The sequence below is a fragment of the Pyrus communis genome, chromosome 2, assembly GCF_963583255.1.
Source record: "Pyrus communis chromosome 2, drPyrComm1.1, whole genome shotgun sequence".
In the NCBI taxonomy this organism is placed as follows: domain Eukaryota; kingdom Viridiplantae; phylum Streptophyta; class Magnoliopsida; order Rosales; family Rosaceae; genus Pyrus; species Pyrus communis.
Genome location: NC_084804.1, coordinates 17,274,067 through 17,302,010, shown reverse-complemented (window position 1 = coordinate 17,302,010; position 27,944 = coordinate 17,274,067). Strand labels below are relative to the sequence as shown.

General features: G+C 38.5%; 2 protein-coding genes across 3 annotated transcripts; one reads left to right on the top strand and one right to left on the bottom strand.

Annotated features, from left to right (window-relative positions):
• Positions 1–786: 786 nt before the first annotated feature.
• Positions 787–10,633, top strand: LOC137725576 (E3 ubiquitin-protein ligase UPL3-like). Of its 2 annotated transcripts, none has more exons than XM_068464304.1 (18): positions 787–2,034; positions 2,192–2,302; positions 2,404–2,520; positions 2,615–2,785; positions 2,891–3,052; positions 3,686–3,934; positions 4,011–4,132; positions 4,220–5,651; positions 6,262–6,351; positions 6,449–7,993; positions 8,130–8,351; positions 8,457–8,561; positions 9,061–9,141; positions 9,231–9,299; positions 9,388–9,516; positions 9,724–9,846; positions 9,966–10,222; positions 10,375–10,633. In XM_068464304.1, the coding sequence occupies exons 1-17, from the start codon at positions 1,162–1,164 to the stop codon at positions 10,029–10,031; spliced, it is 5,667 nt and encodes a 1,888-aa protein (XP_068320405.1). In that variant the 5' UTR covers positions 787–1,161; the 3' UTR covers positions 10,032–10,222; positions 10,375–10,633. The 2 variants fall into 2 exon arrangements, with proteins under 2 accessions (XP_068320405.1, XP_068320406.1); XM_068464305.1 differs by having other exon boundaries at positions 10,353–10,633.
• A 1,513-nt stretch (positions 10,634–12,146) lies between these two features.
• LOC137726351 (beta-galactosidase 13-like) lies at positions 12,147–17,149 on the bottom strand. Its single transcript, XM_068465268.1, has 18 exons — positions 16,699–17,149; positions 16,386–16,481; positions 16,172–16,284; positions 16,024–16,090; positions 15,846–15,938; positions 15,613–15,756; positions 15,422–15,516; positions 15,228–15,333; positions 15,066–15,150; positions 14,850–14,968; positions 14,414–14,760; positions 14,228–14,337; positions 13,992–14,101; positions 13,796–13,903; positions 13,532–13,636; positions 13,297–13,442; positions 12,836–13,181; positions 12,147–12,737 (listed from the first exon to the last, which is right to left on the bottom strand). Exons 1-18 carry the CDS (start codon positions 16,969–16,971, stop codon positions 12,618–12,620), a joined length of 2,583 nt encoding a protein of 860 aa, XP_068321369.1. The 5' UTR covers positions 16,972–17,149; the 3' UTR covers positions 12,147–12,617.
• Positions 17,150–27,944: the final 10,795 nt, after the last annotated feature.

Here is a 27,944-nt window from a genome sequence, read left to right as displayed (position 1 = left end):
ACATAGATAAAACTCGTAAATTTAATTATAATGAATATGCAATTGTGGAATGTGTTTAGAGCATACAACTAAACCAAAACATTGAAGAAGGAATATTATAAAAATGTACGAACACATAAATGGGTCCTACATTAAGAGGACTCGAAGATACTGATGCGGGAATGCCTTGATGTCGGGATTGTACACCTCGATTCTAAGTCCTGAGGGGGGCGCAAAACAAAACATGAGTAGACCAAGTTTATATATAAGTAATACTAAAACAGTTATTCTTCAACATACTAACCCCTAGTTTAGAAAACTAATATAACATAATAAGTAATAGGTTTTCCGAAAACCCCAGCATGCCATAAAACCTTCGTAAAACATATATCATATATGGTGTGCTTAATAGCATCATAAAGGCATATATATATATAAATCTTCATTTGGCCGAAGGCACTTCGTCACTCACCCGTAGGAATATATAAAGATCTTACGGCTGAAGCCATCTACAAACACCCCGCCAAAGCCATATATAAGTATATAAGTATCTTCCGCCCGTAGGCACTACATCCCCCGGTCGAAGCCATATATAAGTATCTTCCAGCCGAAGCCATCTACAAACGTCCGGTTGAAGCCACATATAAGTATCTTCTGCCCATAGCCATATACAAGCACATAAACATAATATTTCCAAAAATTTTATTAAGTAAAAAATTTGTTCAAAAATAAATAAATTATAAATGAATATTTGTATAAACTATAAAGGTCTCCTCTCTTTCTTTTTTAATTCTCCAGTCACTTTTTTAGGTTTCATACCTCCATTTCCCCTTTCACACTCTCGTCCTCAGTCCGTCTCTCTAATCCAAAAATCGAACTGGAATTTCAATTTTCAATCCGAGTCGCTGTATAATCCAATCAATTTTGTCCTCGAATAATACAGGTTCTCTTTGAATTGGGCATTTTTAGGATTTTTTGTTTTTGTTAATATATACAGAGTGAACAATATAGGGTTTCAGATTGGGGGTTTTGCTCCTGCTGAGCTGAATTCGACAAAGGTTCGATCTTTTCATCTTCCTAAGGCTTTCGGATTTGACGCAGGCGACAATCGGATCGACTATGGTGTGATCGCCGCTCGGTGGCGAGCGAGTGAAACGAATTTCCGGGGGTTGGGGTTCTTGTATGGAAACTCGGAGCCGGAAGCGGGCGGAGGCCACCTCAGCAGCCCCTTCTTCTTCGTCTGGTCGTACTACTCGTTCTTCCAAGCGCGCTCGTCTTTCTGCTTCTACATTGTCTTCTGTTGGCCCCGCTTCGATTACGACCCGGTCCCGCGCTTCTCGGACCCAAAACGAACCCTCACCTGCCGCACCCATGGACCCCACGAACGAATCGTCCGGCTCGCGTGGCCGCCGCAACAAGAGTTCCGATAAGGATGGCTCGGATAAAGGTAAGGAGAAGGAGCATGAGGTTAGGATTAGGGATAGGGAGAGGGAGAGGGAGAGGGAGAGGGAAAGAGAGAGGGATGCTGAGAGGAACCTAGGGTTGAATATGGATGGTGGAGGAACTGGCGATGACGATGACAATGATAGCGAAGGCGGTGTTGGGATTTTGCACCAGAACTTGACTTCAGCGAGTAGTGCCCTTCAGGGGCTTCTTAGGAAGATCGGCGCTGGATTGGATGACCTGCTTCCTTCTTCGGCTATGGGTTCGGCTTCTTCATCGCACCAGAGCGGGAGGCTGAAGAAGATATTATCTGGGTTAAGAGCTGATGGGGAAGAAGGGAAACAGGTGGAAGCTCTGACGCAGCTCTGTGAAATGCTTTCAATTGGAACTGAGGAGTCGTTGAGCACGTTTTCGGTTGATTCATTCGTGCCTGTACTTGTGGGGTTGCTTAATCATGAGAGCAATCCAGATATTATGCTCCTTGCAGCTAGAGCACTCACTCATCTTTGTGATGTGCTTCCATCATCTTGTGCCGCTGTGGTGCATTATGGTGCTGTTTCTTGCTTTTGTGCAAGGTTGTTGACGATTGAGTACATGGACTTGGCAGAGCAGGTTTACCTTTGTTATGCATTTATTATTTTGATGGCTGTTTAAAGAACATAAGTATTGGTATTTCCTGTGAATTTTTTTTATATGTTTTTTGTGCATTTTTAAGATGTACTTTTGGAGTACTCTGTTCTGATTTCTATGGTTGTTATGATGTAAACAGTCACTGCAAGCTCTCAAGAAAATATCACAGGAACACCCATCTGCCTGTCTTCGAGCCGGTGCTCTTATGGCAGTGCTTTCTTATCTGGATTTTTTCTCCACAGGAGTCCAGGTAATCCACTAGTTAACTTTTTACATTGTAACTTGATTAGGTATGCTGAGTAAGGTTTAATTATTTACATAGGATTTTCGTCAACTGTTTGTGTGTTACAGCGTGTGGCATTATCAACTGCTGCGAATATGTGCAAGAAACTTCCTTTAGATGCAGCTGACTTTGTGATGGAAGCTGTCCCATTGCTGACAAACCTTCTGCAGTATCATGATGCAAAGGTAAGTTCATCTTTTCAGAGTTTCTAAGTTAAAACAGTAGGTCTGTTTAGTTTTTGTTTCCATTGCATAATGTACCCCTTTTGTTATTATGTAGGTTTTGGAGCATGCTTCTGTATGTCTGACACGAATTGCTGAAGCTTTTGCATCATCTCCTGACAAACTTGATGAATTATGCAACCATGGGCTAGTTACTCAAGCTGCGTCCCTTATTTCGACCAGCAATTCTGGAGGTGCCCAGTCAACTCTCAGTACACCTACGTATACTGTGAGTCCAGTTTTGTTTTTATTTTTATTTTGATACTTGAACTTTTACCACATATGACCGTGGTTCCCCATCAGGATCTAAAACCTTGACTTAAAAACCATACAGGGTTTAATTCGACTACTATCAACCTGTGCAAGTGGTTCCCCATTAGGGTCTAAAACTTTACTTCTTCTTGGGATCAGTGGAATTCTTAAAGATGTACTTTCAGGTTCTGGAATTTCTTCTAGCACGACAGTTTCTCCTGCTTTAAGTAAGCCACCAGAGCAGGTAATTTTTTTTTGTTGGTTACATTCTAGCTTCACCGTTTAATTATCTCTGCTGTTTGGGTAAATCGTAGAGTTCTTTATTCTGAGTATCTTCGTACCTTATATTTGTAAGCTATTGATTAGTTCTGAAAGTTAAATATGTTCTGTGCGCGTTTATAAACTTATGACATAGAATCAGTTTGTTTTGAGTTGGGGTTGAAAATCATACTGATGGTGTTGTTATCAAGCTCCTTTTTTTAGTTGGGTTGAAAATCACATTGATGTTCTTGTCATAAAGGTATTTTTTAGTAGGACTCAGTTGGGAAATTGCATGTTTTTCATGGGAGTTCATCCATGAGAGAGCATCGGTACAGGGTTTATAACTGAATAGTGTGTAATATGGAGATCACATGGAACTTCATGGGGCCTTTTATAATCACTTCGAGATAACAATGAAAATTTGTCCGACTGCCCATTGCACAGGGTAGTTTGTCTGGACAGCTAAAAAGCAGCAAACTTGATTGGGTTTGAATTGTTAAGTGGGTTTTGAATTGTTAGTGTAAAGTGTTTTATTTGGTGGTTACCAATTTTAAATCTTGCAATTTATTGTTATTGATGATATTTAAATTCTTTTGATTCTTTATACTCGGGCTAGATCTTTGAGATTGTCAATCTGGCAAATGAGCTACTTCCTCCTTTACCACAAGGAACCATTTCCATTCCGTCCAGCTTCAATGTATTTATGAAGGGTCCTGTTGTGAACAAGTCATCTGCTAGCGCTTCTGGGAAACAAGAAGACACCAACGGAAATGGTTCTGAGGTTTCAGCTCGCGAGAAATTATTGAATGAACAACCTTCCCTTCTCCAGCAATTTGGAATGGATCTCCTTCCTGTTCTAATACAGGTCAGTATTTGGCATTCAGCTGATTTTGTTAATTTGTTATGTTTGATAATTGATATTTTGTGTACCTGCCAAACAGATATATGGTTCTAGTGTTAATGGCCCTGTTCGCCACAAATGTCTCTCAGTAATTGGGAAATTAATGTACTTCAGCAATGCAGAGATGATACAGTCATTATTAAGTTCGACAAATATTTCAAGGTATCCTATATTTATTAATCAGATCTCTTGATATGATGACAGCATGCCACTACAGTTACTAACTAGTACTATTGAACCATTCGGTAGTTTCTTAGCCGGTGTCTTAGCATGGAAAGATCCACACGTCTTGGTTCCTGCTCTCCAAGTTGCTGAGATACTCATGGAGAAGCTTCCCAATACTTTCTCCAAGGTGTTTGTGAGAGAAGGTGTTGTTCATGCTGTGGATCAACTTATCTTACCTAGTACTCCAAATTCAGTTCCTGCTCCAGTATCTTCTGCTGAAAAGGATAGTGATCCTGTTTCTGGAACATCATCACGGTCTAGGCGTTATAGACGACGCAACAGTAACCCAATTCCAGATGGAAATTCATTGGAGGAAACTAAGAGTCATGCTTCAGCAAATATTGGTTCACCTCCAAGTTCAGTGGAGATTCCTACTGTGAGCTCCCGCCTTCGAATTGCTGTCAGTGCATGTGCTAAAGCTTTTAAAGACAAGTACTTCCCCTCAGATCCTGGGGCTGTTGAAATTGGAGTTACAGATGATCTATTACATTTAAAGAATCTATGCATGAAGTTGAATGCCGGTGTTGATGACCAAAAAATGAAAGCAAAGGGAAAGTCGAAGGCATCTGGGTCTCGCTTGGTTGATAGTTCTGCAAGTAAGGAGGAGTACTTGACTGGTGTCGTATATGAGATGCTAGCCGAACTAAGCAAAGGGGATGGTGTATCCACTTTTGAGTTCATTGGTAGTGGTGTTGTTGCAGCGTTGCTTAACTATTTTTCTTGTGGGTACTTTTCCAAGGAGAGGATTTCGGAAGCTAATTTGCCCAAGCTTCGTGAGCAAGCCCTTAAAAGATTTAAGTCATTTGTTGCTGTTGCTCTTCCTTTGAGTATTGATGAAGGAAGTGTAGCACTGATGACTGTCCTTGTTCAGAAGCTCCAAAATGCTTTGTCCTCCTTAGAGCGTTTTCCTGTCGTGCTGAGTCATTCGTCTAGGTCATCCACTGGGAGTGCACGCCTCTCCTCTGGACTTAGTGCATTATCTCAGCCCTTTAAGTTGCGTCTTTGTCGTGCACAAGGAGAAAAGACCCTCCGAGACTATTCATCGAACGTCGTTCTGATTGATCCATTAGCAAGTTTAGCTGCTGTAGAAGAGTTTCTTTGGCCTCGAGTTCAACGAGGTGAATCTGGTCAGAAGCCTGCTGCATCTGCTGGAAATTTGGAATCTGGAACTACACCTACAGGTGCTGGTGCTTCATCTCTGCCTACTTCAAATCCTGCTTCCACCACACGTCGCCACTCAACGCGGTCGAGAACATCTGTGAATATAGGAGATACAGGTAGGAGGGAACCATCACAAGAGAAGAACACAAGCTCATCAAAAGGGAAGGGTAAAGCTGTTTTGAAGCCTTCTCAGGAGGAAGCAAGAGGAACTCAAACGAGAAATGCAGCTCGTAGACGAGCAGCTCTTGATAAAGATGTTCAAATGAAGCCTGCAAATGGGGACACTACTTCTGAGGTTTGTTATTGATACTGAAATGACATCCATAATCATTATTGAGATAAGTGTTGAATTATACAGTTTTGGGTTATTTTTGTTCATGCTGACAGACACTGCTAGTAGTACTTTTTAACTAATGCAATCTCTTTCTTTGCTTATCTGATGGGTCTGATATGGCATTGGGGTTCTGTTATGGATTCAGTTTGCATCCGACCTTAGTGTGTTGATTATCAAATTAAAGACGTAAATTCTAACGGTCATGGAATTATGAGGTCTTGTTCTTTTTCCGCTAATTTATTCAAACAAAGGGTTTATTGGGTATTTAGTGAAACTGAATCCTTGTAAGGGAATTTAGAATGGTATGCGGGGTAAGGCAGTGCATTAACTTTGGTGTCCCTATAATGTAGCCTCCCCTTCTCTCTTTAAGTACTTTTCTCTTAATGCCTTAGATATCTCATTTATATGAGTTTTGGTTAATACACTGGGGATATATCCTATTTCTAGTGTTCTTTTTTCTTTTTTTCTTTTTTTTTTTCGTTTGATTTGGAGGTAATTGCTGGCATAGTTCACCCATTTATTCCTTTTACATATTTCTGTCTGAACAGTCGTTGATTATCTTTTTCTGTAGGATGAGGAGTTGGATATATCGCCTGTTGAGATGGATGAATTGGTCATTGAAGATGATGATATCTCAGATGACGAAGATGATGACCATGATGTGTGTTACTTGATTCTGTAATTTTATTGTCCAGGATAGGAGATATTGGATACTTACTTTGTATTATACTCTTTTGCTATTGTTGTTATTTTTGCAGGTTCTAAGAGATGACTCTCTTCCTGTTTGCATGCCGGATAAAGTACATGATGTGAAATTGGGAGACTCAACTGAGGATGCTACTGTAGCTTCCGCCACGAGTGACACCCACACTATCCCAGCTCCTGGCTCTAGCAGCAGAGCTGCTACAGTTAGAGGCTCAGATTCTGCCGATCATAGGAGTAGTAATTCTTATGGTTCAAGGGGTGCAATGTCATTTGCTGCTGCTGCCATGGCTGGGCTTGGATCTGCCAGTAGGGGCATCAGGGGAGGCAGAGATCGACAAGGACATCCCATTTTTGGCAGTTCTAGTGATCCTCCTAAGTTGATTTTTACTTCTGGAGGGAAGCAGCTTAATAGGCATCTGACTATCTATCAGGCTATTCAGAGACAGCTTGTGCAAGATGAGGATGATGATGAAAGGTATGCTGGCAGTGATTTCGTATCCAGTGATGGTAGCAGGCTGTGGAGTGATATTTACACTATCACATACCAGAGGCCAGACAATCAAGCTGACAGGGCATCTGTTGGAGGTGCAAGTTCTACGACTGCAACAAAATCTGGCAAATCTGGATCTGCTTCCAATTCCAACTCCGACTCCCAATTGCTTCAAATGTCACTTTTGGATAGCATTTTGCAGGGAGAGCTTCCTTGTGATTTAGAAAAATCTAATCCTACTTACAATATTGTGGCACTACTCCGTGTACTAGAGGGCTTGAATCAGCTTGCACCTCGCCTAAGAGCTCAGATAGTTTCCGACAGTTTTGCTGAGGGTAAAGTTTTGAATATGGATGACTTGAGTACAACTGGTGCCAAGGTTTTTCCGGAAGAATTTGTTAACAGCAAACTCACTCCCAAATTAGCCCGACAAATTCAAGATGCCCTTGCATTGTGCAGTGGGAGTCTTCCTTCTTGGTGTTACCAGTTGACAAAAGCATGTCCATTTTTGTTTCCTTTTGAGACTCGGAGACAGTATTTCTATTCAATGGCTTTTGGATTGTCCCGCGCTTTGCACCGTCTTCAGCAGCAGCAGGGTGCTGATGGTCATGGTGCAAATGAACGAGAGGTGAGAGTTGGGAGATTGCAACGACAGAAAGTTCGTGTGTCCCGAAACCGGATTTTGGATTCTGCTGCAAAAGTAATGGAGATGTATTCCAGCCAAAAATCTGTGCTTGAAGTAGAATATTTCGGTGAAGTGGGCACTGGCTTGGGTCCTACACTTGAGTTTTACACGCTTTTAAGTCATGACCTACAAAGAGTTAGACTGGGCATGTGGAGATCGAATTCTTCCATGGAGAAAACATCAATGGATATTGATGGAGATGAACATAAAGATGGAAAAAGCAATGGTGACATTGTCCAAGCTCCTCTTGGGTTGTTCCCACGTCCCTGGCCTCCAACTGCTGTTGCTTCTGATGGTAGCCAATTTTCAAAGGTCATAGAATACTTTAGGTTGGTTGGGCGTGTGATGGCTAAGGCTCTTCAAGATGGGCGGCTATTGGACTTGCCACTATCAGCCGCATTTTATAAGCTTTTGCTTGGTCAAGTAAGCTAGTGGAAGAATATAACCTTTTTTATTTCACCTATAGTTTTATTGAAGTGGTTTAGATTTATATTTTTATCAAAACGGTTTTGATGTAGAAATTAAACCTATTTTCTTTCCTTTCTTCCCAATCCTTCAGGAGCTTGATTTACATGATGTTCTTTCCTTTGATGCTGAGCTTGGAAAGACTCTGCAGGAATTACATAACCTTGTCTGCCGGAAACTGTATTTAGAATCAAATGGTGATAATTGTGATGCCATTGCTGAATTGCGTTTCCGTGGAGCATCAGTTGATGACCTCTGTTTAGATTTTACACTTCCTGGCTATCCAGATTATGTGTTGAAACCGGGAGATGAAAATGTAAACAAAATTATCTTGGTTTATTTATATTTTTGAGCCTTCATTTACCTTTTTTGGTTGCTGTTGTGCTTGTAATGACATTTTTAACATACTTTTAACTTCCAGGTTGATATCAATAACTTGGAGGAGTATATATCTTTTGTTGTTGACGCGACAGTGAAGACTGGGATAATGAGGCAAATTGAAGCATTTAGAGTCGGGTTTAATCAGGTTCAGTTTTTTCTTTTTTCTGATTATTATTGAGTTCGTAATAAACTCATTGCATCTTTGATGTTGCATTTTATGTGCCAAGATGCTTTTAAATATCATTGTTTAATTCAATGTCCTGCTGCAATTATAATTAATTTGCATTATTTTATTATATATTTCAACTGCAAGTGAACCCAAGCATTGGGAAGGTTTAGGGGGAAGGGGATGGCGGTGGAGGGGAGAAGGCATTTGAAATTTATTTTAAAAAGGGTACTCTTCTGTAACAGTGAATAACCTCACCCGGCGTTGAGTAGGTTGCTGGACCAGGCCTATCACTGTAGTTTAATAACTTTTTGGTCTGGTACTCCCTGTAGTTTTATTTTTTGTAATTATTTTATAAGTGCCTCTCTCGAGCTTAAAACCTGGTTGTTCTTCGATTGTGATGGTTAATTGTACGTTTCTCTGTGCACTTCGAGAGAATAATAATTAATTCCTTTCTTGTTTACTACATGACTATCAGGTCTTTGACATATCGTCTTTACAAATATTTACTCCACATGAGTTGGACTATCTGCTTTGTGGCCGTAGAGAGTTGTGGGAGGTAATTTGTCTACTTATCCCTTTACTAAATCACTGTTTTAATTGGAACATTGCTAACTTGTTTCATTTTTTTTTCTTCTGATTTTGCAGGCAGATACCCTTGCTGATCATATAAAGTTTGATCATGGATACAATGCCAAGAGCCCTGCAATACTTAATGTAAGTTCTTGTTCTATATTGATGGGAGGGCTTTGGGGATGAATGGTTCTGTTTTGGTCTTATATGGGTCTTGTTTATAAATTTGTAGTTGCTTGAGATTATGGGTGAGTTCACCCCAGAGCAGCAGCGCGCTTTCTGCCAGTTTGTTACTGGTGCACCTCGGCTTCCACCTGGTGGTTTGGCGGTGCTGAATCCAAAACTGACCATTGTGAGAAAGGTATGGTACAATTGATATACATACAGGTGGTCTGTTGCAATTTGTTCCTTACACAAATGCAGTATAAAAGATGGGTGTTTCGAGTGATATATCCTATATAGTTGACGATCTATTTTTAGGCATCAATGGGAGTCATTGAATGATAACATGTGTTTAGAATGGTCATGTATAACTGGGATTGTGCTAATGATTCAATTTCTGGTGCAGCATTCTTCGACTGCAAATAATGCTGCAATCAACGGGACCGGGGTTTCAGAGTTGGCAGATGATGACCTGCCAAGTGTCATGACATGCGCTAATTACCTGAAGCTTCCTCCATATTCAACCAAGGTATTACCATATTCGGTTTATTAATGCAGGAGTGCTTGAAATTCTTGATTGCAACAAATAATTTCCGTCATACTGGCATTATTACTGATATTGTGGGCTGTGACCGATGCTTCAAACAGGAAATTATGTTCAAGAAACTATTGTATGCAATCAGTGAAGGGCAAGGATCCTTTGATTTGTCATGAGATTTTGGGATTAGCCATATCGATCCATGTATATTATTTACATTAAAACAATTAGGACTGTTCCGACTTTCGTCTGCAATTAATTAGCCTTAGCCTTGGATGACTTTTGATGTTGGAAGTGGCATTTCTACTTATCCACTCAAATAACGGCTCGTCATTGGTGCGGTTCTAAACATATCAACATTGTCGAGGTCAGTTTCTTTACGTTTTCACATTCGTTCTCCACTGGCCTGGTTCCAAAATCGCAAATAATTTGATTCTTCACGCATTATTATTCATTATGCTTGTGCTTTTTTTTCTGAATTTACTTATTTTGGTCAGAAGTTGATCATGTTCATTTCAGGTTGGATCGACGCAATTTTAAACTGTAGCAAGTTTTCCGAGAGGGCCGTCTGAGCCGTCAAGGACTGTAAATGAATAGGAAATCTTGTTAAAGAAATTTTTGTTCACCTTTTTGTTTTCCGTTCATATAGGGTGGTAGAATATACATGTACGGTGGTAAAATGTATGAAAGGGAAACAAAACATCTGAAACATTTATATGCCTTATAATTTCATTCCGATTTTGATTACAAATAAATTTGTTCCAGTTCGTTTCCATTATTCGTCAGTCCTTCAAGTCATGTACCTTTGCATGTTGTGAATATGCCGGCAATGTATATATGTTTTCCGTTTCGGACACTATCGAGTGGCTGGTGTATCGAAACCGAAACTAACTGGTGCCACTGGTGACTTGTTTGGTTCGTCGAATCAACGTTTACATATTTATTCCTTTGGGGTAATGTATAAGGCCAAATTTCTCGTACTGCCCATGTCAAAGTGATGACTAAGGGCTTGTTCGATGTAAGGATTGGATTGGAGTGGAATGCATCTCTTATAAACTTCAAGTATGTTGAAGGTTGAAGGTTGAAGGTGGAGGTAAATGGTTAGGTAATCGTTAACTACCTTCAATGAGTGAGTAATATTTTGCTACCTTCAAGTTTTATGAGGGATGAAGGATGAAGGGTGAAGGAAAGACGATGGAAGAGATGTAGAAAAAATGTATATTGAACGAAATTATACATTGAATTAAAAACTAAAAACAATTTTCACTTTCAAGTTTTTGTTTCATACGTTCTCCTTCATGTTTCCATCTTCCTTCACCCCTCCTCATCCGTATTTTCTTCCACATGCTATCTTTCTATCTTTACCCGGAAAAAAAATTAAAGTGCAACCTTAAAAAGTGAATGATTATCAAACGGGTGCTAAGTACGTGCTTGTCGAGTGCATAGCTTTGTCATTGTGTTTATTTGTTGAAAAGTTTGAATGGTTTTCTCTTTCTGTTGGTGATAATACATTGTGCACAAAGAAGCATGTATAAGTATCTTCCCTGTCTGGAACTTTACATTTTTCACGACCAAGGAAGGTGAGTGTTTTTGGTAAACACTTGTAGCTGATGTATCAGAGAAGATGAACCACTTGATCAGCTTCGAAGAAAACAGATTCGAATTTGGAAAAAAGAGTTTGAGCAGATCGCTTCAAAAGAAAATGGAATTTTTTTCCAGCAGAAGCAACTAGGGAAAGATTTGCAACCACACGGCCTATATGAGTGATATCACAAACACGTTGACTTACAGAAAGATCAAAGATGTTTACCTTTTCGAAGGGCAATTGGAGTCTAAAACAGGTAAGGAATGAATGACTGACTGATTAGGTCAGTTTCTATATTTATGAATCGAGTACTAAATAGCCGGAGCACAGATTTCATGAATTCGAGTATGGAATTTACTAAGAAGAACATAATGTTGAGCTTCTATAGTCCCAGATTCTACTTGGCCATCTCAAACCCCCGCAAACTAGCTGCAGGGTCTTCAGTTCTCCTGTTCGCACCCTAAATTCGTCATTGGCCTTGCCGGTAGGCTGGGAATTCACACGAGCATGAATTTAGAGATTGCGAGCGTGTCACTACTAGTAGACGGGATTTGAGTGATGGAGATTGTCCTTAATTGAGTTCTAACTGAAAGATTGTGTCGTTGAGTAGGAGAGGCTCAGGTTAGGTTCTTTCTTTGCCTTATATGATAAGGACTTTTCTTACGTAGATATCTCAATCACAATATATAAATAGTGAAGAGAGATTTTGTAAATATTGAAATGCTACCAGCTATTACAAGACAGAGATTGAAAGAGGAATACTTGTAAAGACAACAAAACCAGGATGAATTGAAAGAGGGCTTTGACTTTAATTGAAAGAAATGAAAGAGCTTGCAATATTGAATAAAGCTTTGAAATAAAAGGTTTCCTGCGTTGGTTTTCTAGAGAGAGATTTGTTTGGTTGTTTGAGTGTCCTTTTCCCTTTGCCTTTGCATCCTTTTATATAAGGAACTAAAGAGCCACTTGTTGGAAATGGATTGCACATAAAATAATAGAGTTCGGCATAAAGCCACCGCCCAAAAGGTGTGCTACCTGATGCATCTCAAATTATCTTGATGCAAGTTCAAACTAATTTCTCAATACCATAATTTAGCTTTAGACCCAAATAAGTGAAATTTGGACAAATTTAAGGACAAACATCTCCCAGAAAACTTTTCTATCAAAACTCTCTGACCCCTTAGTGGGAACACTTTACTTGGATCGCAAGTCTCTTGATCTTGACAGTTGGGCAAGGATCAACTTTGAAGAAAAGCCCGGGGTCACTGGGGACTGTACACGCAGTCTGTCCTAAGCACTTCTGAAAAAAGCCAAAACAAAAACATCGGTTAGAACTTCAGAATTCATAATTTAGCAGATTGGTTGAGAAACCTGCATCATGACCAGGGAAATGTTTACCTCTTCAACGATCTTTTTGGTTCCCGGAGCATCACAGCTGCCAATGGCGTAAGTTCCACATACGCCTTCAGGAGTACCGAAGCTTGCGAACTCCACAGCAACAATCTTTTTGTAGTTTGGACACTTGAGTTGAGCAGTTGCGGCAGTGATGCCTGCGACAATTTGGAACTTTCCTCCCTTTCTTTCGAATGCATTAACATGTGGAGGATGCATCTGTGAACTCATGGAACAGATTGTGTCTCTGTTGACCGTAAGGATCTCAATGTCTTTAGGGTCAGCATCCTGTTCCTCCAATACAACAAGGAAATTTTTGCCTGGCTTGATGAAAGATCTCGGAATATGGTACCTGATCACAAGGGTTGCAAATGAAACTTAAATTTGCTGTTTTTGTGGAGATTTATGTTGATATATTGCATCATACTATTACATTGTATGCTTTTTTCGTGTGTGATTTCACTTACTCGGCTTGAGTAGGTTGTCCAAGTGGAGAGAGGAAGGACATCCAGTGCCGCCCGATGCTTAAACCATTCACCCAAACCATTCCCTTTCCCATTCCAGTCATCCGGATAGCAACGGGGTCTTTCCCTTCAGGAGCATCAAAATATGTCTGCAACAAAAGCATTGGATATAAAATACTGCAATGTACAATTCAGTAAAATGCATCGGAGTTGAGAATGTTGGCTTCAGAGACTTTACCTTGTACCATGTGAGAGCCCTTCCTTTGCCTGCAGCTTTAGTCCATTGGACTTTCTGCGCTCCCTTCTCAGTGAACACTTGTAAGTTTTCGCCATTCAAGCCAACCTGAATAATGGGAGCCAACAAAATTGGAAATCATCTCCATTTCAATATTCCAAGGGAAATGATTTTGCACTCATGCTTTCTCCTTCTGCGCTCCTCCCTAAGGAAAATGGGAGTGCAGAAATCATTTCCCAGTTATAATGGAAATTTAAGAGTACACACCCTATGTCCCCAGCCATTTTGTGAGAGATCAATTGTTCCTGTGTTCAATCCCAGGACTGTTATGGTTCGGGGTCCGGCGTATCTGTGCTCCATGTATGCTCCACTATCCTTCATTGATGAAAAATAAATTAGTTAGCACCTGTTTTTAATCCTGAACCCTACTCAAACAGTGCTAATAAGTTATGAGCTGACTTACTGGGAGTCCCACTGTCATGCAAAGCAATGAGATGTAGTTGAGCCCTTGCTTGAATGTGACAGGTTTCTCGAAGACAAATCCCTTCTCCGCGTGGCTTCCGTGTTCGGTTCCTGGAAACATCTTCGAATCGCTTAGTCATCAAGTCAACAGAAAGTACAAGGGATGCCTTGTCACTGACATTGACAAAAGTATGGAAACTAGTATCTATGTCTGCAGGAATGTTTCCGTGCTCTTACCGATATATTCACCATTGACGAATACGCTCATTGCGTGACCAAGACTGGGGACTCGGATAACCGGGCGAATAGAATCCTTCATCGGCAAGTCATATGGACCCAGGTCAAGGCTGCAGTCATAAAACATACCATGTCAGCAGTAAAATCAAATTGTTTACATCCCAAAATATGCATACATGAACTTACCTAGTGGTGAACCATCCATAGTCTGTGGCATCTTTGAGCAAGTGGTAAAGTTCCTGCGGTTTCTTTTGATTCACTGGCACTTGCACAACGGTTGGAATTGGTTCTGGAGACATTTCCCAGTTGAGTTTATTAGCAGCCTTTGATCGAACAAAGTTCCTCGTATTATGCTGCGACACAATCTGCTGAGAATTAAAGACCACGGTCTTGCAGTCCGGGAGGATGCTAATGGAATGTGGTGGCAGGAAATACTCCTGCCCGCGCCAAGTGACACTTGTTTCGAGCTTTGAGTGGTTGTTTGCCAGGAAAGCAACACATATGTCTGTTCCAGGCTTCTCATAGAAACGAGCCTACAAAGCAGAATGGAGCCTATTAGTGACACTTTCTTTCCCCTCTCTTCCTGCGTAATTTTCGATTTATGGGGATATACGATACTTGCCTCGGTTTCTTCGCCCATCTTTAGGACTCCAGGAGCTCCTGCTAACAAAGACTTCTTGCATAGATTCAAAGCCTTGTGCAAGTCCTTGAGGTGACCCCATTTCGGCTCCCTTTGCAAACCTGCATCGAAAATAAAATAATTCCCGATTTGAATGCGTATATGATGAGAAACCATCTTGAATTATCATCATATATAAAGAAATTCAAGATCTGTTACCATATTCATCAAGAGGTGCTTCATCATAGTATCGAGTTGTTGTGAAAATAGAACTTGTTCTTCCAAAGTTTGTTCCACCATGGTACTGCAAGTGTCAAATAGGGTTGCTTTATACATTCTGCTAGTGATAATTTTATAAAGAATTTGAAGGTGGCCGGTTACCATATAGTAGTTGGTTAGGGTTCCATCCTTGGAGAAAAATCGAGCAACTGAAAACGCAATGTCTTCTGCCGATCTTTGTGAAGGAGGATCACCAAATACTCTGTACCTGTAATCATGAAAAAGAAGAAATGTGGTTAGAAAACCACCTTTTTTTTTATATATATACTCACTAGATATTCTATATATCTACTTACTGAGCAGTCCAGTTCTCAGTCCATAGAGAAGGCTTGTGAGGCGTATTAGGGCCTGAAAAAGTGTCTCCACAGTGCCTTCCATTGCAAGTATTAATCTGAACACACAAAAAAACAATAAAACTTTTTTCGACCGATAAATTTTAATGCTTAATTTATCTTAGAATCAACAGAGATTAAGTTTGTAAACTTACGACTGGATCAGGAGCATCCTTCTGTTTGCACATGATCCATGGAACACCGATGTTCTGCGCAAGTGCCATTTTTGCTGCCCACTGCACATAACTGTCCCCCAACTCTCTATATGCACGCTGGACATGAGTGTACTCATTTTCAACCTGTGTCATGAAACATCATAAGTTAGCCAGATCAGAAGAATAATGCTTCCCCAGAAGTAACAATTTTCGGAGAGGAACCAAGTACCAACCTGTGCTAAGATGATTGGACCTCCCTGTGGAGCAAATAGCTTCTCATCTTTCATCATCTTCATTATCTTCGCCACGAATGCCTCCATGTGTTGCTACAAAAGGAATTTAAGGTCTTATAATATCAGTTACTATGGCTTCTCAAATCATATTAGTTTTTCACATTGAGGTGTGATGTACCTTGTATACTGGATTATCCGAACGGAAAACTATGTTCGGTTCCTCCCTCAGCCAATATGGAAGCCCTCTAAATCGAAATTTGTTAAAAATAATTCATCATAGGAAGGGAATTAAGACGAACATCAACGTTACCAAATTATATATTTACCCGTGGTTCCATTCGGCTTGGATGAATGGCCCTACCCTGAGGGTGACATACATATTGTTCTCCTGAATCAGCCTGATGAACTTCACCAAATCGGCATTTCCCTCGAAATTCCACTGCAAAATCAATACAAGATTCAATGCAAGCCATAATTTTTCACAATTTAATCACATTCTTCATGTAATCCAAGCAACAATCTGTATAATTTTCCTAGTACCTTGCCTTTCACAGGCTCATGAAGGTTCCAAAAGACATAAGTTTGAATCACATTCAAACCTCCCTGTTTAGCCTTCCTGAGAAGATCAGGCCACATCTGAAAAAACCCAATTGAGCACAAATATTAACAATCAAATTTCATCACCAAACACGAAAATAAAATTACAAGATAAACGCGGGAGCTAGTAGCTCCATTTCTTCAGAGCATTTACTCTTGCACCCGACTGAGGGTAACATACATCCGCCGTGCTTTCAATTTAACTAATCTCCTTTGTGCAAAAATAAATATAGAAGATAGAATTTAAAAAACTTACATCCACTGTGCTCCGTGGATAATGAATTGAACCAGAAAAGAAAATCTCGTGTTTCCCGTTGATCATGACGGACCTGCCATCATATGTCACCTCCCCGACTTCAAGTTTCTTCTTTTCGCTTTTTTCAACAACCGGATCTTCCCCTTCCACCACGTCCACCAATGCTACCCCATCTGCAGCAGCAGCCGGCTTCTTAACGTTGGCATAAACTAGACTGTCCGAGACCACCAAAAGAACAAAAGAAATCCACAGAAACCTCCTTGACACCACCATTGTTCCAACTTCAACACTCGAAATTTGACAAGTAACACTGGTTCAGAAATTCCATCAAACACAAAGATACAAGGAGATAGATGATTGATATACACCTACTGATCGAAAACTCGGGTTTATAGCAATTTTTTTCATGAGTGCGTTAGAACTTCTTATATGCTATTGTTAGAAGAGAGAACATCCGATTATTTGGGGGTTGAATGTGGACAATGGGAAGGAGGGAAATATTTGTGGCTGTGAAGGTGAAAGTTGATCCGAGACTGAAGGGTAGACCAGGTTTGTGTATTGATTTGCATGTTTATATGGCAAATTTGTCTATTTATTTGGTTCTATATTTTTGACTAATTTCATATCCCACACAAAATTGCTTCCACTTGGCACTTTCCATTTTTTTCTTTCTTTTTTTCCCATTTTAATTACATCCTTTCCGTGTCAAAGGTTTTGTTTGGGATTTAGGATGATCCATTGTGTGTATCTTGGCTTACAAGTAAGAGGATCAAAAGAAAGAAAAAAAAATTAAAAGGATTGAATTGGGATCGCATTGATTGAAAAAAGATTGTGTATATAATCCAACATTATTAATAATATGCACCATTTATTTGGTAGTTTGATATCTAGATTTCGGTTCCTTTCCAAAACCATTCACATATCTACAACTCATGCACCATTCGTTTTATGGGAGGGTCTCTTTGATGGATGTCGTACCAAGCATAACAAGAAAACTGGAACGCTAAAACAAGAGCAGATGTAGCCAGAACGGAGTTCCATGGTTTAGAACATCTCTGTACGCATAGGTTATGCTCCATTTTAGAACATCTCTGTACGCATAGGTTAAACTCCCTTAGAGCTTAGCGATCACTTTTCAGACATTCGTTTTGTTCGGTTATCCACCATGAAGTAATTTTCTTGCTTTGCACTATCATTGTTTAGGCATCGTGTGATTAGATAGCAGGAAATGCATCCTTTCTTTTAGAAACCAAATGGATTTGCTTTTAATGTTGTATCCCCTTGATGGTTGAATTGGGTTGTGATACTTTACATACAATTTTTCTTGGAATTTGCTGCGTGGATATACACTTACAGGATGTTGGGCAACTGCGGGAGTGTTGACCGAGAAGGGGATTCCTAGAACTAGTTTAAACGGGAAGTGCTTTGTATATGGAAACTCGGGTGTCTGGATGAAGATACCATTTCTGTTTTCTTCTTTGGTGATGCTTATTATTATTACTGCAAAGAGCAGTCTGGAATGGTTTTTGCGCTGTTTAATTGCACCATACGCAAGGATGCGCTGGTATTAAATTGTCAGGCTGTTCTTTTATTTATGACCATTTCCTTCTTATATCGTCATGAATCTTTTGATGTGTTTATGCAGGGTGGAGGTTTTCCGTTGGGGGTGTATTTGTAGGAGGAAGAGCGATAGAGAAACGCTTTAATAGGTTTCTATGAAAGATGGCTCAAGCCAATATTTTAGAAGAGGGGACAGGTTTTTAAACTTGAAAAGACTCTTCTGATTTCTTTCGCACATCAAACTCGTAACACTACTTGGCTTTTATAACCACTACAATACATCATCATTTATTTAGCTAATTATAAGCTTCTTAATAATTGAAACATCTAGAGAAATCATGATTAACTCTAGAAATTTCAAACATCACAACCCTAGAACTTCTATCTTTCTTAACCCAAATTTGGTTTAACCTCCCAACATTGCCTCCCTTAAACCAAATTTGCTTTTGATTCCTAGTCTTGCAACATCTCGCTTGAACACTTGTTCACCAAGCGGCTTTGTGAACACATTTGCCTTCTGTTCATCTGTTTTGCAATACTTTAGCTATATAACTCCCTCACTAACGAGCTCCCTTAGGAATTGAAAGCGGATGCAGATGTGCTTTGTTCTCCCATGTAGAACATGATCTTTTGAGACTGAAATTGTTGAGCTATTGTCACAAAACAAAGTGATTGGACCTTTTACTTATGCAACAAACTCTCCAAAATGCCAAGTAGAGAGGGCAACAATCGATTGCTTCCTCGAACTCCATGAAATCACGCCACTTCTCAAACTAAAAACATAACCTGAAGTGCTTTTGCAATCATTAATACTTCCAGCTAAATCATTGTCAGTATAGCCAATAAGTTTCACTGGAACATTTGCTTCATAAAAAATGTCATAATCGATGGTTCCTTTGATGTATCGCAAAAATCCTTTTTGCAGCTTCCCAATGATTTGAATGTGGCTTTTCCATAAACCTGCTCACCAAACTTACTGCATACATAATGTCTGGTCTCGTGGCCGTTAAGTACATCAAATTACCCACCAAACTACGAAACTTGATGGAATCGACAAGACTCCCTTCACCATATTTGCTTAGCTTTAGGCTTGTAATGCATGGTATCACTACAGGGTTTGAATTCTCCATCCCAAATTTCTTCAAAACTTCTTTTGCATAACTCTCTTGAGAAATGAAAATGCCTTTCTTAAATTGAGAAACTTTAATACCAAGAAAGTGATGTAGCTTGCCCAAATCTGTCATCTCAAATTCTTTCATCATAAAGAGCTTAAAACCATTCAATAGCTCTAAATCATTTCCGATAAAGATAAGATCATCCACATAAAGACTTACGACCATGAAACTTCCTTGTGAGGTGCTTATGACATAGAGGGTATGTTCATACGGGCATTTCTGAAAACCATGCTTCTAGAAGTATGAATTAATACAACTGTACCATGCACATGGTGATTGCTTGAGCCCATATAACATCTTCTTAAACTTGTAAACTTTATTTTCCTCTCCTTTCTTCACATGTTTAGGTGGCTGCTCCAAATAAACTTCTTCTTGAAGGATACCATTTAAGAACGCAGACTTTACATCCATTTGAAAATTTTCCCAACTGTTTTGTGCAGCAAGATGATCAGTTGAATAGTGTCAAGTTGGAAACAAGAGCAAAAACTTCAGTATAGTCTTCACCTTCTTTTTGCCTATAACCCTTTGCAATGAGTCTCGCCTTGTCCTTGCTAAAGGACCCATCTGCATTTTTCTTTGTCTTATATACCCATTTCACACTAATAGGATTCTTGTGTGCTGACAGATTTGTGAGCTCCCAAGTCTCATTCTGCTCAATAGCCTTTATTTCTTCATCCATGACTTGCTTCCTTTTTTCCTCTTCACATGCTTCATTAAATGAAATTGGATCCTCTTCAGCAAAGAAGGCAAAGTATATAATATTATCCTCCAAATCTACTTGCTTTGAGAAGTCATTAAAATCTCGTATACTTCTTAACTTTCTTGGAGGCGAGTCGTCATCACTTGATGTAGCTCTTGGAGATTGAGGAGCAATTTCTAATTGATAAGTATCATCTTCTTCTTGCAGAATAGACAATTTTGATGTACCATTTTCTTCTTCAAAGAAAGCATTTTCATCAAAGTGGAAATCACGCCCGATCAAGAACTTTTTGGTCTTCGGATGGTACAGCTTGTAGGCCTTGCTCCTTTCACTATATCCAATGAAAATGCACTTTTCTGCCTTTTGGTCAAGCTTGTTTCTCAACTCCTTTGGAACATGGGAATAGGCAACACAACCAAAAATCTTCAAATGTTGCACTCTCGGCTTCACTCAATATAATGCTTCATGAGGTGTGCAATCCTTCAAACTCTTTGTTGGTGATCTGTTGATTAAATATGCAGCACAAGAAACAACTTCTGTCCAAAGTTCTTGTTGCAATCTTTTCTTCTTGAGCATGCATCTCACCATCTCCATGATTGTCCAGTTCCTTCTTTCGCTCACACCATTTTATTGCGGTGTATATCGGGCTGTTAACTGGTGCTTTAATCCATGAGCTCTGCAATATTTTTGAAACTCATTGGAGAGATACTCTTCACGACAATCTGTACTCGAACTTTTTATTGGAAGGCTAACACACCTTTCAACTTCAACCTTGAAATCTTTAAGGGCTTGAAATGCTTCATATTTTTCTTTGAGGAAGTAGACCCAAACTTTTCTTGAGAAATTATCAATAAATGTAATAAAATATAGATTACTTCCAAAAGATGCTACTAGCATTGGACCACACAAATCAGAATGAATAAGCTCCAATGGCTTCTTTGCTCGCCAAGAGAACTTTGAAGGAATTGAAATGAACTTCTATGTTGCTTACCAAATTGACAATCTTCACAAACGCTATCTACCGGATCAAATTGAGGAAGCCCATGTACCAATCTTTTGTTTGACAGCAACTTCAAACTTCCATAATTTAAATGGCCATAACTGTCATGCCATAACTTAAAGACTTCTTTTTTAGTACTCACAAAGCAAGATAGTTTTGTTGTCTGGAGCTTCAAAGGAAACAAGTTATTTGTAGCAAGTCCAACAATGGCAACAAATTTATCGTTGCTTTTAAGAACACAAAAATCACCACAGAGGCAAATATCATAACCCTTCCTCAACATATGATCCATACTCAATAAATTACTCTTCAAACCAGGAACATAATATACTTCAGAAACCTTCTCAATTGTTCCAGATTTTGATTTGAAAGACACCTCACCAATTCCCTCAATTTTATAGGCTCTATCATCTCCAATTCTTACTTGACCACAATCGAACTTATAAAGGGCAGATAAAAGGTTTTTGTTACCTGTCATATGGTTGTTAGCTCCACTATCCAAATACCACACATCGTTCATTTGATCTCCATGACATGCAAGCAATAAAATTTCTTTATAATCACCATCTCCAGAATTGGTTTGATGCATACAACCTGCTCCATATTGTTTTTCATCATCAACCTTTTTGAACCAACTTTCTCTTATCTTGTGCCCAGGTTTGTTGCAATAGTAGCATTCCGAAGTGCCATGTTCTCTTCCTCTTCAAAAAACACATCCTCTTCCTCAGTACGAATTGAAATTTCTTTCATTTTCATTATTGGAATTGCTTGATGAGCGTCGTTCATTGCCATAAGAATTAGTGCCTTTGCCATTCAAATTTCTTCCTCTACCTCGTCCGCCTCTTCCAGCTCTTCCACGTCCGAAGCTTTGATTAGGGCTAGAAGGTTGATTGCCATTGCCTCCCATAGTTGTAACTTGAGACTCGAGTGCTTAATCAGGTTGAGTAGTGGAAGGATTCCTCAACTTAATTTTGATCTCATGTGCCTCCAATTTTCCTTGTACCTCTTCCATAGAAAATGTTGAAATATCATTTGACTCTTCAATTGCAGCCACAACATAATCGAATTTCGCCGGTAAGCTGCGGAGAATTTATTTCAACAATTCTTGCATCTTCGAGAATATCCCCATTTGAAGCCATTTGATTAACAACAGAGGTAACTCTGATAAAGTAGTCTTTGATTGTCTCATCTCTTTCATCTCCAACTTTTCAAATTCTTTCCTTAAAGATTGCAGACGAACCTTCTTTACCTTCTCCTTACCTTTGTAGGCATTCTCGATCATATCCCATGCTTGCTTTGCATTTTCAGCTTTCACAACTCTTTCATATGCTGGCATCTCAATGGTTTGATAGCTGTGGAAAAGCACCTTGCTGTCATTCTTTCGGTTCTCCCTCGAACTATTCATCTGCGCTTGAGTTAACGCAGCTTCATTATCCGTCTCTTCATAGTCTGCTTCAACAATATTCCATAGCTCCAAAGCCTTCAACAACACCTTCATATTATTGCTCCAATAGTCATAATTATCACCACCAAATCGAGGAATTAGTCAAGCCAAGTTGTGACCATTTGCATTTGCAACCCCCATATTGACAAAAACTTCAACACGGCTCTGGTACCAATTTGTAGGAGGAAGAGCGATAGAGAAACACTTCAATAGGTTTCTATGAAAGATGGCTCAAGCTAATATTTTAGGAGAGGGCAGAGGTTTTTAAACTTGAAAAGACTTCTGGCTTCTTTCACACATCAAACTCGTAACACTACATGACTTTTATAACCACTACAATACATCATTTATTTAGCTAATTATAAGCTTCTTGATAATTGAAACATCTAGAGAAATCATGATTAACTCTAGAAATTCCAAACATCACAACTCTAGAACTTCTATCTTTCTTAACCCTGCTTTATGACTTTTTCTTGGTACCTTAAATTTGGTTTAACCTTCCAACGGTACTCAGCTAACTAAATGTAGATGGGCCCTTCAGTCGATTGTGGAGTTTGCAAGGGGAAAAGGAAGGATGGAATGGCGTGTACTGTAGTCATAAACAAGTACGTTACATGCTGTTCTTTGATCATCTTTATTCGATCACAGATGGTTATAATGAGTAATTACTGCCAGCTTACTGTTATCTTCACTAAGATATTGAGCTATATAAATCATCTTGAATCTTGAGCAAGGGCACGTAAATGCTGACGTATAGAACTTCATCGTAGATGATAATTGCATAATAAGTTGCATCAGATAGATGTTTTATATATATGTAACCAAGTAGAAAAGTTATATTTTTCTGAACGACGAGCAATTCTACAGTGACTTCAAACACTCTCCATGCCTCTGTTTTATCCAACCGATTGAGTTTTGAGATGCTCAATTTGTATCATTATGCATCTATACTCCAGTAGTTTCTGTTCCATTATTTCTTGATGCTTTTAACATTGATTCCTCTTTTTATCTCAGACGTCGTTGGATATGTTGTAAATTTCACAAATCGGTAAGCAATTGTGTGCCTTAATCTTTGTTTGCCTGATCTGATCCATTTTCAAGGAAAACTTGCTAATTGATATTTATTGTTTCTCTAATTTCTCAGAAAGAATGCATAAATATGCCTTAATGCGAACTGAGCTCAACGGGGGGTAGGTTTCAGAATATCTGATTCTCTTTAATCTAGACTTCACAGTTCACATTTGTGTTTTGCTATGAACCCATTCTGTATAATATGTTTTAGTTTCTTCAAATTGGTCCTACAAATTGTTTGCTTATATGCATTCTAATGCTATGCTACCAGGAACTTGAGAGCAGCATTTCGGAGTCCCTCGAATTCAGAAGGAATTTATTTGGTTGATCCTCTAACATAACAAACTCAGGCAAGACTAAGCAGCCATTGAAGCTATTGTCCGTGGAGGGGCTAAAAAAGGCGCCAAGGTTTGTCATAGACAGCATAGGCTTTATATATAATTATATGTGCGTGTGTTTATATATGTATATATACATATATACTGTTGAACCAATGCACCCAATGCTCTTTACTTGCCAATGGTAGAATGCCTTATCATTGTATAAATTTTATCTTAATCCACCGTCTTTTAGAAACAGGAGAACAGAATTACATTCATATATACACAGACATGTAACACATGCAATTTGTTGATGAAGGTTTATATAATTTTGTCAAATGATTTGTTTAGCACCTTGTATGAACAGCGACGGAAGTAAAGTGACTACAAATACACACTCCCAAGGATTAAGGTTTCTGGCTGCGGTCACAAGTAAGTTTATGATGATGTGATCCTTTTGCAATTTGTAAATGCAAGTTGTTCATTTTCCTCGTCACTCAAGATTTGTTTGTCCCTCAGGAAACCATCTGCTACAACTACGGATCCATCCAGAGTCATCAGAAACCATCAAATGGATGTAAAAAGAATGAAAAACGAAAAGGAGAATACTTTGGCAGGAAAAACAAAGCCGGCCACATTAAACATGATGGAATTCGATTACATAAGCTCGGACGAAGGATTCTGAGCCTTGTTTGCAGTAATTCTAAACATGTTGGCTAAATTAGCGTTGAGTTTCGATTCTGGGGAAGTAATTGTGCACCAAGGAATGGAGCAAACAAGATTCGTAGACCTGTCTGGCTTTGGCCACTGAAGATCTGCAACAAAATTTTGTAAGATTATTGCCAATACATGTTTTTATAGATTTAAAATTGCAGAGTATGTTCCAAGCTGACATTTAATTGTTTATTAGTGTTAACAATAATTGGAGAATTGTTCTATTTATTTTGCCAATCAGGAACAATTTTTATCTTAATTTATAGGTAGAAGTGGTCAAAGAATTTGCTGCTTTCAAGTTTTCTTCTATTTTTCATCATGTGCTGCACTTTGTGATTGCCTTGAAAACTTTGAGAAAGATTGAAAAATTGTACATGCTTCCGTAGTACGTTTATCTATTTGACTAAGAATTTTAAGAAAGACGACAAAGAAGTGGTAAAATCCATCATATTCTAAACTATTTTAAGTTACTAAAAGAGATTCAAACTTATATGTAAATAGACGTTCAAGTTGTCCTCATAATTGATTTAACCGACGTTTGTATTGAAATATCATAATGTAAATGTCATTAAGGGTCACAATTCCAAGCACAAGCACGTTGGTCGACATTGCTCTAGGTCTTCACATGCTTGCAAATTACAAATTAATCCTATGTAATTTTCTAGGAGAAAAGAAATCATGTCAATTAGCAATTGATTAGGGTCTTAATTAAAGGTGGAAGGGACCAAGGTATCTTGATAAGGAGCCAGATGTAGAGATGTTGATTGGAGACTAGGAGCAGCAGGAGGGCTGGTCATTCATGCACATGCACTCATGGAGTGGGTCCCATGTGCTACTCAAATTTGTATTGATTTGCATTTTAAGTGTCTTAAGCTTAATTAAATAATCAGATAATTGGGATTTTTCCACAAAGTTTAGTATTTATTAAATAACATTTAGTGAAGAATCTTCCTCCTTTTTTTTTTTCATAAATAAGAGCGACATCTTCGTTCACTTAAATTGATAGGGACTGAGCCTAAGGGTTTGGTCACCCAAACAATTGGTAGCTACCTTGTCGCTACATTTGTCTTGATAGGCAAGGGGTTTTTTTTATCTTGTGTTTGATTAAGAACAAATGTCGATGAGATTTAAACTCAACATTTTTAGTGAAGTAAAATTTTTATACCATTATGCAAAATCGACATTTGATACCAAAAAGCATGCTTGAATGTATCATAATTTTTTTGATCAAAATGAAAATTTTGTTCATCGACGATGCAAAAGGCTTGTAGTGCTAGTGTTTAAGAGCATTTACTTCTGTAACCGAAGTTCTAAGTTTTTAATTAACAAAATCAAATCTACAATATCTCACAAGAAGAGAAGTTTGTACATACAAATATTGCAGCTTATTCCAACTCAAAACAAGTAAACTGAGAACGACTTTGAAAAAACCGTTTGCTCCTTATTTCGATTCAAATGGAGCCTCGGTTTGTTTTTTATTTTCTTGACTTGAAGGCAGGAATCACAACAAAACAACAAACAGAAAAACATAGAAAAAGGAGAGGCATAACCACCTAACTACAAATTACAAAACAAAACTTTGAATCAAAGCAAATTAGCACTTATTGTGGAGCTGGTGATCAGTCCTTCTCCCAATTCAAAATTCAAATCATTCAAACCGACCACCTAAAGTATGTACTTAACTAATTAATTAAATTATGATTTAGATAAAGAATGCTCATTTACTTCTTTGCCTTCCCCACATTGTCTCTCACTAATTTCCCCTTTATCCTTTTTCAAAAAAATTAATTGTTTTCTCAAACATTGGTTCATTTAGCATAATCTATGAAGTGCCATGACAGGGCCTGCAACAAAACTTTATGCTAATATATATCAATATATTCTATAAAGTATGTGTGGATATCTTTCAATAAGTATGATGAGGTGGGTGGATTGGCTATTAACCTTTCAACAACCAGGAATTTAATACTTGCTTGGTTGCAGGGCAGTGAGTATGATAAGGTCAAATCTTCTACATTCAAAATGGATGTGATCTTTCTATGACCTTAATTAATAACTAACACATATTTATATACTTAATTTTTCTTAATTTTATTGTTATAAATTTAATATGTGTCAAACAACAATTGGGGCCACAGAGAGGCCACAGTCCACACCAATTTTAGGTGTTGAAGATTTGATCTCGAGCATGATGAGGTCAATAAACTGAAACAATCTAGAAATGATTTCCGCACTCTCCTGTATATTTCTGCATTCTTCTTTTATTTTTTAGTCTTACAATTAAATAAATAAATAAATAAAATCAGCCGACAAAAACAAGAGAAATTGTGCAGAAGAACAAAACCGAGAGTGTGATCACTAACCTCCCCTCTTAATTTTCTAGCTACTTTGCTTTTTTCCCTCATAATTAGTGCACATTATATTTGGTCACCTTGAAAGCCAAGGATCCCTACAACATTCACCATAGACCCCCACCTAATTAGGTATTTTCCATATCTTTGCTTCAGAAGAAAGCATGGATGGTACACTGAAAATCTTCACATGAAAATTAAAATTAGCATTGCAAAGTCCACTATAAAACTTGTGAACACCCATCCTTAATGCCATTTGAACACATGCATTCAGATCTCAAGACATTCATACCCATCTTAATCATCTTCTTTAATTATGTAACCAACATATCTGCAATGGACACTTTTATCAGTGTCGTTTTAAGATGTTGTAAGAGCATCTTCAATGGGAGAAACTAAAGTTAGTTTTAGCTCTTCTTTTACATTACTGTATTGAAAAAACAAGATGTAAAAGAATTTTCGGTTCACTTAGTTAAATGGAGATTCATCACTAAAAAAAGTAATTAAATCATGGTAGATCTCCATGTACACTCAATACTAGAGATGCTCTAAAGCATGGGTTGGCTATGCTCTTATGCCTAAATACATGCATTACTTAAGGCTGTTAGGTCAACTGCCTAGTTCAAGTTTGAAAATAAACACAACCAGCATATTTTCCAGGGAATTTTAACAAAAATGTCCCAGTATTGTTTATTTTAACGAAATATCATATTTTTACACTAAAAAGTCAATTATAGTACTATTCACTTTACCCTTTATTTTGTCATTCTCATTAAAACTCAAAGTTTTCAAATCATTTTTATTAGTTTTCCCTATTTTAGGGAACTAGATATGTAAAATACAACCTAAACAATACTTTAATTGTTTAATATTCTGCCCAAAGAAATGGAAAAGATATTGTTACTTGTCTC